The sequence below is a fragment of the Saccostrea echinata genome, unplaced genomic scaffold (genome assembly GCF_033153115.1).
Source record: "Saccostrea echinata isolate AGI-Se365-2 ecotype Australia unplaced genomic scaffold, CSIRO_AGI_Sech_v1 ptg000016l, whole genome shotgun sequence".
Lineage (NCBI taxonomy): Eukaryota > Metazoa > Mollusca > Bivalvia > Ostreida > Ostreidae > Saccostrea > Saccostrea echinata.
The window spans coordinates 5,328,273-5,341,604 of record NW_026889765.1 but is presented as its reverse complement, the minus strand read 5'-3'; the positions used below and the strand labels follow the sequence as shown (position 1 = coordinate 5,341,604).

General features: G+C 31.7%; 1 protein-coding gene across 1 annotated transcript; it reads right to left on the bottom strand.

Moving 5' to 3' along the window:
• Nucleotides 1-6,695: 6,695 nt before the first annotated feature.
• On the bottom strand, nucleotides 6,696-12,823 carry LOC133188757 (uncharacterized). The gene is made up of 7 exons (XM_061324245.1): nucleotides 12,672-12,823; nucleotides 12,247-12,337; nucleotides 10,066-10,199; nucleotides 8,697-8,775; nucleotides 8,185-8,261; nucleotides 7,828-7,954; nucleotides 6,696-6,932 (listed from the first exon to the last, which is right to left on the bottom strand). The coding sequence occupies exons 1-7, from the start codon at nucleotides 12,821-12,823 to the stop codon at nucleotides 6,876-6,878; spliced, it is 717 nt and encodes a 238-aa protein (XP_061180229.1). The 3' UTR covers nucleotides 6,696-6,875.
• Between the last annotated feature and the right edge of the window lie 509 nt (nucleotides 12,824-13,332).

Genomic DNA, 13,332 nt, shown 5'->3' with positions numbered 1-13,332 from the left:
GATGTCCTAAATTATATTATTAAGGCAGCCATCTAACATTGAACTCATTTATTAATTTTTCATTTGACATATGCAGTCTGCCTCTTGTAAAAATGCCCTTTGCAATTGCAGTTGATATTACCAACATTAATACTGAGTTCAAAGACAAACTGCCTGACGAATACGTATTGAAAATTGATATTTCGATCATTGCGCTCTTGAATATCGATACGTATCGACAAATCGTTTACATAAAAAAAAAACATGTTTGTGTTTATTATGAAAATATTGAGAAGGACAAGTCAAAAAAGTAAAGGACACTTTTTAAAGGAGATTTTAAATGGACCATACTCAGTCTGTTATTTTTGTTTAATGTTTTATCCATAGAGAATATAGCCTTTTTTAATAAGAATCCTTACCCCTTTAATTTTCTGTCCCGTGTATTAGGATAATAAGGACAAACTAACATAACAAGAAATGAAGAAATAATAATAATACTACCACTCAAAGACAGAAAAATGCTCGCATTTTGTACCTAATAAATAAATGTCAGGCCCATAGGAAGCAATTTCATTTTGAGGTAGCACAACCATACATTTTCAGTTGGAAAGGGGGCACTATCAAGTACCAAATTTCCTTGACTAGCAAAAAAAAAAAATAAATAAATAAATAAAAATAAAAAAGGTCATCAGACGCGTTATTATTGAAGGGGAGGGATCATAAAGTAGGTATATTTTCTATAGTAATCTAAATATCGGCGAAACTATTGGGGGTTGGGCACAACCCCCCCCCCCCCTCCCGCCACAGCACCCCTGGTTCCTACGGCCATGCATTTAAATGATGAACATCATGTTAATCATAAAAACAAATATGTTGAAAAAAAGTCTGTCTTGCAGTGATTTATGGTGTGTTGTGATTTATGATGTGTTAAGATATATTGACATTTCAGATCATAGACCAGTTAATAATATCCAACATGAGATCGTTAATTAAACGTATCGTTTCACATACACAAATACATCAAAGACGTTTTGCAATGTAACAATATTTCGGCGTTATCATGGCATACAGGGTTTCTTTGATAAAGTACCGTCTGGTTTCTTGATCGTTAAGATTTTTTTTTTTTTTTTATAAATTTCTCCAGAAATTCATTGATATCATCCTGCATGTAGTTTGTTTTTTGCTTTTTCTTAGTGGAATATCCTCATACCAGGGAGGGACTCCTAAACATTATAACATTGCTTACATTATTTTTCATTCAATTAAAGCTTCTTCCTATTAGCCTTAACAAATCTTATTATTGTTTTGACTTAGTTCTTACTATTTTTTTTATTCCAAATGGGAGGTCGAAAAGACCCAACGTTATACACATCATCTCTCCTTTATGTAAGAAATACGCACATTTCGTTATTTAAGATATTGTTTAATATTTGAAATGTACCATGATATAACCGTACCCATGGCCATCATTTCCTAAAATGAATACGGTAATAAACCTCATGAATATTCAATGAATTTAAAAGTTTTGTCTCCCTTTTCGCAGTTCGAAACTTTCATGTTGATATTTGGTATTTAAAACACTGAATGATGCATTTCTGCTTCATTGTAAACAGCAATTATTTCCCATGATTGAATTTTACATGTACAGCACAGTCTCTCCAAACGCAATCCAGCTCAAGAAGAACAAAGCAAAAAACATTCATATTTCCATTCCTACCAATTACAACAGCAATAACACTGATTACATAAGATATTAAAACTGCCGAGAACACGCGTGCAGTTTTATTTTTTGTTGTTTTTTTTTTTCCATCCAAGTACGAGATATGGAATTTAAATAAAATATACATGTGCAAGATGATGAACATGTCATTATGTATCTAATCTATACAGACGAACAGAAAAGAATTAAAATAAACATTATGTAGTTAACACAACTACTAACAAGAGGCTCATAGGCCACAGCGCTCACCTAAGAAACTAGGCCCTTCTGTTCTTTATCCGGAATTTTTCCCAATATATTCCTATTTAAAATTAAGATAATATTTGGTCATCCCGCCCTACCCCCAGCCCCACCCAACCCCCTCATGTGTCATGATTTGTGCAAACTTGAATCTGAGGATGCTTCTATACATGAATAATCATGGCTTTGCTGTTCTGAAGAAGAAGACTTAAACAAGATTTTTCCTTTATATTAATTATTATGTAAAACTTTGATTATGGCCCCATCCTACCCCAGGGGATCATGATTTGAAAAACTAGAATCTTTACTACCTGAAGATGCTTCAGTATAAATACAACTAACGATCGCTTTGCTGTTTTTGAAATGAAGAATTTTAAAGGTTTTCCCAAATTAGATGAAAAACTTTGATCGCACATAGAGGCCCCACCCTACTCCCGGGGGTCATGATTTGGACAAACTTAATATGACTTATCATGACCTTGTTGTTCTTGAGAAGAAGAATTTTAAAGATTTCCCCCATGTATTCCTATGTAAAACTTTGATCGCCCATTATTAAGACTTACGATTTGCGAGTTATGATTAAATTAGCTGCAGAACTGTAGCCTTATGGTTTTATATTTTAGTCTTTGACCGTAACGCTACAGATCTCGTGATGCAAATATGGTGCAATTTACAGCGCAAGATTTTTTGCGCACTATTGGGGAGAATTTCTCTGCTTTACAGCATTGATCAATCAACTACCTCCCACTCCCTAATTTTAGACATATTCTTCAACCAACCTAAATATTTTATCCACCTCCTAACCCTTTACAGTCGTCTCTACAAACAGTAATCTTGCTTGTTTTGAACTTTCTGCCATCCGACAAAAAATTCAAAAGAAGCGAGTTTATTGGTCTGTAGAGACGACTTTAAACGGAAAGGAGGTGGATAAGATATACAGGTTGGTTAAAGAATATGTCTAGAATGGTTAGGGAGTGAAATATAGTTGGTTGATCAATGCTGGAAAGTGAATGAAATCTCCCCAACAGTGCGTGCGCAAAAAAGGCGCTGTAAATCGCACCATACATGTATCTGCATTACTAGATCAATGGCGTTATGGTCAAAGACTAACATATAAAACCATATAACGCTACAGTTCTACAGCTACGATTAAAGTTGCTTGCAAGTCTACGGGCAGTCAGGGGCACTCGCAAATTGACTTGCGAGCACGTAGATAAACGAAAATGGCGTCTGTTTTCCTGGAAGCAGACGATGCTTAACAAAACCTGATTCTTGGTATTTGAGTTTACCTTGTCGAGTTACAGATCAAGTTGGCATTTTCGAATCGTTTTGATGATTTTGACAGAATTACAGCCTTTTTAATTTTTGAGGAGAAGCAGAATACACTTACCGATAGGGGGACTAGTATTGCTTATGCAAAACTCTCAGAATGCTTGTTTTGATTTGATTTCATCTGCTATAGAATTTTAAAAAATGTATATACTGTGAAAACATATATTTTCAATACATGTATTTATTTTATACATTGTAAATAGATTTGTAGAAATGAAAAAAAAAAAAAAAACAAGTTAAAAAAACTTTTTACCCGAACAAAAAGGGAGAGACAGGAACATTACACCGTCAAAAATCAGAAGTTACAGGAACAAATACCAGTGGAATTATTCTGAAATGCAGTTAACTGTAGACGAAGAGAACTATCGTTGCTAGGAATTACAAATAGCGCTTGAAATAATGTAAAATAATATATAAAATACAGTTTATTATGTAGCATAGTAACCATTGTAAATATATATGTAAGCTCATTATATTGAAATGCAAATCTGATCATTATGTATTACGAATGATTCATTAAAACAATAATTTGCAGAATAAGTGCGCACATCTTTTGAAACATTTTAAAGGTTCTTGTCATATTCGTTGATCCTCACAGTTCTACTTAATTCTATGATCGTTACTATTGTTATTTTTTAAAACTCTTTCTTTTGTAATGTTTTTATGATCTCCTGTTTCTAAATCAAATCTTCTCCATGAAAAACTTATAACCCCGTTCTTTCATGCCAAACGATTAGCCGCTTTTACATTTATAATATTTTCTTTTGTTTATTCTCTTCAAAGTCCTAAATTTATTTTTATTTTAGAAATGTGATTCTTTATTGCCTGACGCCACGTGCATATAAGGCAGTATAAGGATTAATTTTTCCATGATCCGAATCTAAGCGATCATTTTTAATAAACTAGATTTTGTGCAAGCTGATTCACATCGGAATTTGTTACCTGCATTTAAACAAATACAGTTTGCAGAAGAAAGAATCATATTACTGATGCAAAATAATGATGTGTTTCATTCCTTCAGTTTTTTTTTTTTTTTGCATGCACATGTTTAATCTTTGCGATTCTTTGTACGGACATGTCCGTTTAACATTTTTTCTGTGTTTCTAAACAACTGTATCAGTCCATTTGCCTTCTACGAAAGGGGTGACACAATCATTTCGCGCCAAATGTCACATGTAAATTATCTCGCGCCTTTTTCTTTGATTGTTCTATTGAATGGGTGTGATAACTTCTATGGAAATATTCTTTTAACCTGATTCTTAAGCTTCTTCTGCCCTTTTCACAAAAAATCTTACGACTAAGATTAAAATTTGACAATTCTGCAATTTTTTGTTCTATAAAGATATTTAATTTTTTCTTTAAATATTATTTACAATGTAATCTAGTTAAATAGAAATATGAATTTTGGTGATCTACTACAGTTAAGATACTTCTTAGAGAATGGGAAAATATTTATCTTAGTCGTAAGATTCTTTGTGAAAAAGGCCATAGATTTTTTTATAAACAGTAAATTTTATCTCATATTTTAAAACACCTTGTATACGGGCAGGCAACACTAAAGCAATGGATTTGCTGATTATTCTTACTATTTATCCCATAAGTGGACTAGTCCAATCATAAACAAACTCCCTCCACCTAGTAAATGGGACATCTCTTTGATTCAGTCTGCCCCCCCCCTTTTTTCAATATTACATTTATTAATAATGTACGTTACAAGGTTAGGTTTTTTAAGAAAGCTCAGAAAGTCTTCCAGTAGCATATCATTTCATGCTTTTTGATGAACAAGGGTTTCCTTTTAATACAGTGATAAGAGTGTAGGCCAGTACCCGTAGAGGAATGGGCTTCACTCCCGTAAGGTTCTAAGTAAAGAATCGGCAAAACGAAGAAGGCACTCATCATGATCCGTACTAGTTTTCATTTCATAAAAAGCACGTTATTATAATTATGAGAAAGGTCCTGAAATTGATTGAGAAGAACAACTAAACAATTTTAAAACTGTACATAAAGATGTATTTTAAACTCATTTATAATACTTGTACATCTATATATGGTAAAACCATCATCGCGTGAGTTTTGTCGGGGGTGGGGGTGGTGAGGGAGGGGGGTGGTGGTGGTGTCGTTACATGTATTGATATCTTGTTTTGCTCTAGCTATAAAGTGTACAGGCCATTTACTTTGCGTCCTAGAGCAGCATTGAAGCATTTTTGTCTCAAACACTTCAAGACAACTTTCCCAGTTAAAACTGTTCATAATTTACATAACGACGGAAAATAGACCAGTCTATAAATAGAGACCGTCTCATCAGTCTATCACTGACCAGAGAGTGTGCATGAAGAAGCGCGCCCTCTAGTAAGAGAGTACATGTAATATGAATTTCTTTAAAACGAATCATCTAACTATTTTTCCCAGAATTATAATCTACGCTAGCGCACTTGCAGTTTCATCCCAACGTAACTAGTCAGCCCGTAGGCTAACTAATAAATGACCAAATAGTGGCATGTCTTAGATATTCGTTAATTTGTAGTATTTCGTTATGAGAAAGTCAATTGTACATCTTGTGTAATGAAGTATCGCAACACTGTCGCTCCTTGATGACGGAAACGTTTAGCACCTCTCTTGCTTATACGTTCCATAGATATTGATTGATTAGTCAGGCAAGCTTTTTGAAAAGCTATTACTTGTTTTAGCTTAAAGTTGTCTTAAATGCGCTAAGTTTAACGACATTGGATATATCTAGCATTGTTCTTGTATTTTCCAACGATATGTAAGTATCTGCATGTCTCTCAGTGATAAACATCCAAGGTCAAAATAATTTATATAAAATGAAGAGAAATCAAAACCCAATTTACAGAATTGTATCTTTGTGTCGTCTACTTATGAACCAAGTTTCATATAAATCATATCAACCTGTATGAAGAGTAACGTTTTGAAAGAAAAAAAACAATTACGAATTTTTCTAATTTTTGAACTTTCACAACGTCTTTTATAAGGACTGATTTAAAAATTGTTAATCGTAGTGTAGTCTACTATAGTATGTTTAAGTTCTATTGAAGTTGGACCAAACCCATAGGAGGTGTAGCATTTTGAATAAAAATTTCCAGAACTTTTATATATTTAGTAACATTGGCAATGGTAACACTTTTCATCAAAATAAAAAAAAAACCCCGATCTTAAGATTTATTTATCCACTTAAGATAGTCTCCCATATACCAAGTTTTACTGAAATCAAACCAAAGCTGCCTTTCATACAGCTTGAGTTGGATTAGTATCAAAATCTCAGTAAACTACGGAACACAAGGAAAAATTTAAAAGAATATTTGTTCATATGACATAAATTGGTATTTCTGTCTTTCCACCTGAGAAACAGAGGGAGAAGGTATGTATTTATGAAGAAAAAGAATGAAATGAATAAAACACATTTCACTTTTCTTTGGTACAAGTTCTTTATGATATTTTTTCATGATCCAAATATTTTGATAACTACTTTGTCTATGTTTTTACACTAAGATACTCCTTATATCTATGTGCTGTAATTCCCATCGCTGAGTATGTTTATTATATAAAATAGAGAAATTATTTTTCTTTCTAAGTTATAATTCTTCTTTCAAATACTGTTATATGTCCCTTTCTTCCCTCGTCGAACTATAAATAACACACCATCCTTCAATAAAAACAAAGATATTATATTATATTCTAATAATCTCTTTCAAAATCGTTGATTTACTCCGATAAAAGTAATTTTTTTTAAAAGTAAAGAAAAGAAGATATAATCTTAATTACACATTTATTAGCGCACAATCTTCCTCATAAACTGATAAGCGTAATCATGAATTAGCACGACTTCTACACGTATTTGCTATTGAATAATCATATATTAGTGTGTACATTAGCGACCAAGAATCAGCGCGAAAGGCGCTAAAGTCTGATTACTGCTAGATTAAGTAAGTTAACAGTAATCTAATTTTTTTGTTCGATTCTTAACCTGGAAGTAATAATTAAACCTCTCGCTGATATACCAACAAGAATGGGGGAAGAAGAACCCAACAATATCTTATATAAATTCAAAGAATCAGACACCAGACACATTTCTGCCAACCTCTTCATTTATTATCCTTATTAATATGGGGAGTTGCGAAGTGAATTGTACATTTCATTCTAAATGAGATCAATGTGCTCTGTTTTTTTTTTTTTTTTTTTTTTTGAAATTCATGCATATCACAATACATGCTTTTCCAATTTAAATATTGGGATATAAAATTTGCTTGAGAATTGGGTGTCCGTTTCCTGAAAGTTTACTAATAATGAAAAATGTTCATGTCTATGCTGTGATTTAATAATAAATACTCAAATAATTTTGAGAATTTTGAATGGTATCGTATGTAACGGTGCTTCCAAGAAGTGCCTGTAGCGCACATATACTTCTGTCCTGACATTGTAAGTCTTAAACTTAAATCTTGCCTTGCGAAAAGATTCATGAGAAAGATGATCGAAAAGAAGTATTTAAAAAAATGAAATATAAATTAATAATTGTTAAAAAGATCTATCTTGGAGAATACCTTAATGAGACCTGGAAGTCCGAACCAGAAACTAGAATTAGGTATTGCATGCTTGCCACTATTCTTCTTGATAAAGATTTGGAATAACACTCCGCCAATCAAATAAACAAATAACAGGCTAAAAAATCTAAAATAGAAAAACACGTTCCAAATATGGCGACTTCAATGGAAACAAAATGTTGTTTTTATCAATATTGTTTTGGTAAAAATTTATAATTGACTGCATGTCATATTGAAAATTCGAAATCTAATAATCAGAAACAAAATCCATATTAAACAGTTTTAAAATACGGTGTTTAACACAGCTGCTCTTATTAAAATCTCCATAATCCTATATAATACCATGATTGTACTTACATTATAATTAATATGGTTCCTGCAGATATCCCACTTTCCTTTCGGGGACATGCGTATTTACTTTGAAAAGTTAATACCTAAAATGCAAATGATGTATACATGTACGCTATAAACATTGGAGGACTTACACCCTCCCTCTAGCACCCATTGAAAACAAAATATGATATAGAGATTATTACAATATTTTTTGTGATATATGCTATACTTGAAGAGATATATCATTATTTTGTCTATTCTTTAATGGATGTTTTCTAAGCTGATAATGTTAATATTCATGGGTAAAAATTATAAACTTAAAAGAAGGTATTACTCGTCTCATCTAATTTAATTCATGGTCATGACTTGTCTAATTTATGTCAGATGAAATAAAGTTGAAAGCAATTACAATACGGTTAGTGATGTTTCCTAGCTAGACAACATCTAATAATCTAGCTTTTTGAAGTACTTATATTTTGTATATGATGATGACTGCTAATTTTTATAGGTAGACATATATATTTTTGAATACGCACATAAGTTCCTTGGGTCGTTTCTCCAGCAGGTGTAAAGACATCCGGGCCTTGAGCACACTTTAGATATAACATTGTTGTTCTTAAAATGAAAAAAGAAGATACATGTAAAGAAGGTATATTGCACTGTACTACCAATAAATTTCATATTGACAGAATGCTGAAAAGTACTTGCACCTTAAGGAGACCAACCTAATTAGTTTAAAGTTGAAAATCATGTCGTTTAAGCTTAAGACAGTGCACAATAGATAGGCCAATTTTTCCCTCAAATTCAATTTTATTCAAACTTTGATATTTTGTTCTAGGATACAAAATCTCTGTTTATATGTAATATGAAAAAACAAAACACAAAACAAAAAACAACCATACATTTTTTACCCACATAGTTTGAAATATGACCCATCAGACCCCAGTGCAAAAAGGTTGTAAAATCAGACAGCCGACATGAGATTGTGCATTATTTTCAAATAACCAATTGATCTATTGCAAACTTGTGTGATGCTATTTATGAAGGCAACCTTTTTTGTACTAAAATTTAGTAAAATAGTTTGATACCAGTATATTTGAGTAAAATGTGATGTAAAAAAAAAAAGAACATACATAGTCCGGATATTGCAATTTACATGTAAATATGCCACACATTAAGTCCTCTTCAAAGAAAATGTATAATTCTATTTTTACAAATAATCAATAGAATAATTGAAATGGAACCTGGATTAAAATATGTCAAAAAGAGGAAATTTGAACAGACAGTTTTAGATATTTCGGCGATTTTAAATAAATCAAATGCAAAGTGTAAAGATTCATCAGATGAAGTCACTTTATATGACCTTTGTCCTCTTAATATGACCTTGACCTTTTTTGTACAAAAAATCGAGACTCCTTATAGATATGTCCAAATATCAGGTCTCTACTATAAATGGATCAAAAGTTACATTGCATTTAATAACAGACAGTCATATGGCATGTGGATGGCATAAACACGATCCAAAATGTAGGCTCCCGAATGACCAATATATAGGATGTCTCTAAATTTTTTTCAAAATATGGAGAAAACATGTCGCAGCTTTTTATTTTTCTTAAAAAATCCTTAATTATTGACCTTATAGTGAAATTATTCTTTTCTCTGGTGTACTTTATAAGATATGCAATAAAACAGATTTCATGGGTGTTGTGTACTACCTTAAGTTTATACTATCTATACAGTCATGTAATTAGAAAAAAAGATAATCTTTACTTATATACAGTATCTTAAACATGTTTTTCTCAGTATTTCCCTATAGAATATTATGTGTTATTGGAACATATAGAAAACAATGGTTCCAAACAAATACCAGTAGACTTCCTATATATATATCCCAACCGATCTTACCTGAGGTCATTGCTCTTTGTAACAGTATCTGCGCTGTATGTTATTGTGTATAGTTGATTAGTAGTATCATAATCAAATACAGCACTGTCTTGTGTACCGCAGTTATACTGTAGGCTAGCGTGGGTCTGACATACCTATAGAGTAAATTAAACACTGCTTTTACAAAAAAGAAATGAAAAATCGGAAACTCTAGATCGATCTTTGAATAATTTAACGTGATTTCAAAAATGATATTAAATCGTTTGGACATTGAACCCAATGTAGTCTCGTATAAATTAATTGATCATTTATGATTTCAAAAATATGTTAACCTTATCAAAGATATATACAAAGCTTTCTTTACTTAATAGAATGTCGAATCTGAATCATTATTAAAGTTAGTTATAACATATGAATAAACTAAATTAGTTAATTCGGAATTCGGATATTCCATTTAAGATGTGTTACATATGTATGTTTTAAAAAAAACAACAACAACAGTATAATGCCAACTAAATTTATTACCTTACAGGTAACTATATTTTCCCGTTTCTATAGATATAACTCAGATACTGATTCCTACATTTTATTTCGAAAACATCGACTGTGACCTTGAAAGTATCTGAAATGTTTTATCGAAATAAAAAAAATTATTTGCATCGGTTTGAACGCTCGACGAGTAAGGCTACTAAGAAATAAGTTGATGTTACAATTATTTCAACAACCTCGTACAAAGTCAGCATTTTCTAGATTCTATGGTCGTTATTATGACCTTGTAAACAAATATAACCTATCATTAGGTCGTTTTTTTTTGGCCGAGGTATTTGAGAAAACACTGACTTTAATATTAAAATAAATAACACAACAATTGAAGATCAAAAAAAAATATGGGTTGGTACATGTAATGAATTTTAAAAGATTTTATACTTATAGTGGAGTGCACAAGTCTGTTACAATGTGAATGATAAAAGCATGCCCTCAAGAGTGATAGAACGTAGCAATAGTCAACATTCCTTGACGACGGGTGACATTCCCAGAACAATGTTGACTGCACAGAAATTATGCGCTGACGGTTCACCAATATATGCATGCATGTACATGTATTGTATAAAATATTCAATATAATAAATATTGCATGAAGTTGAGGGTAACATTAAACCTCCCCCCTCCCCCCCGAAAACTTTTTTCCTTGTGGTGAAAATGTTCTTGGTTTTACTCAACAGCATGCAGTATTTATGTAATATACATTCACAAAATTATACGAGGGTTGATCTAAAAGTAATGTCACAACTACTATAAAATCTTTAATAATCGAAAGTTATCAACAAAAAATTATATACTACCTTTATATATTTGGACTTCTGCCTTATAATTTCATTCAGATCTATGCAGTACGTTTAAAATAAACACAACGCTGGCTCTCGTCTATCGGCGCGTGTACTGGCGTCGTTATGACGTTTCTCTTTGACACTCTTTTTTCAGTTCATCTGCAACTAAGATCTTCGCAAAAAGGAACGAATTTAAAAATATCATCAAGACAAAGTCCAAATGATTTTAATAAAGCAACTCAAAACAAGACGCTTTATAACAAAATTGCACTAAGATTATTAAAAAGAAACACCTGAGAGGTTAATCAAGATATACGGATGAACTGAAAATTAAGTGCCGAAAAAAAGAAACGTCATAAATTCGTCGGTAAAATTCTTGCGGCGATAGACAAAACCTAACGTTTTTTAAAAAATATTTTATATAACTGAATGAAATTTTTCAGGTAAACAAAATAGATAGAGGAATTACTTTGTAACAATTTGCTGATAACATTCCATTATTAAAGATTTTATAGCAGTTGTGACATTACTTTTTAGATCAGATACGTAAATTTATGTTAAAGATATAAGCGCAGTATACGGTATTTTGGGACAACACTCATGAATATACTGTTCAACGGCTGATTTAAGACACTTTCATATGTACATCAGATGGTTTAAAGTGTGAGACTACACGTTTGTGAATCGAAGTAGATTTATGCATACATTCGACGACTTCCAAATCAATTCCCTTGCCTACTTAAACGTTCGTAAACAGCTGAACGCGATTTCAAATTTTACAATGCTCAACATAAAATTAATATTTATAGACCTCAACATAACCCCCCCCCCCCCCCCCCGGACTGGACAGTCTTATAATTTTATTTTAAGTTACCGCTGCATTGGTGCACGCTCCTTCTGAGAAAGATTTACATGGATTCCAAGAATACTGGTCAAGCTGCGCAACGTCAATAACGTCAAGAAAGCTGTATGAAAGGAAAAGATATCAATTTCTAATACATTTTTCATATATATTCTATTTACATATCTAATATTTATATCATTATCATCATTATTATTAATTATCATTATTGCATAAAAATTGAGTTTGATCCCAACAAATAGGGAAGGCTTGCCTTTGCAAATCCTATGATTATATCATAACTTAGAATAAAGTGCATTTATTGTCTACTTAATCTTACTATTTAAGATCCATTCACATATTTAGCCACTGATATAAACTACTATACAATAGCATAGCTAACCTAATATTATCAATCGTAAAACGTTCTAAACATCGCAAAAAAAAGAATGACTTACGCAGGTCCATTAGATTTTGCCACTGGATCCAAGTCTATTACTTTTCCATCATCCAATTTACATTTACAAGAATTCACTTTTTTACATGCACCTTGCCCAGCTATAAATCCCGATAACTTAAACAGAGTTAATATCACCATTAAATATTTCATGGCTGCCGATATATTAGACTAAATGGACGGTTTATCTCATCCCCACTGACTTCATAAAGATTTCTATATCTACATGTGATACCTCATAAAAATAAACACTGACCATCGATATCGTCAATACAGATAAAGGTAGGTAGGCTTGTCATAAATTAAGGGTAGCTTCCTGTTTAAAAAATCATAAACATATATGAATGTAAATTAAATAAATTTGTTTGAATGGGACAGGTTTTCAGTATGTCACATAAATATATAATAATTAGTCATAAAATATATATATTTGTCTAATTGGAACAGGATTTCAATAAGTCATATAAAACCTCACATTTGATAAGGCAGGTGTAAGTTATTTATATACAAATTATATATTGTTGCTGATATGAGCTTATTATGATAAAAACCTATCATTAGTAATTCTAATCTAAACTATTTATATAGGTTTTTAGTATTTTATCAGGAATGATAAATGTTCCAGTAACTATGAATCATATTACTTCCCAAAACAAATGTAG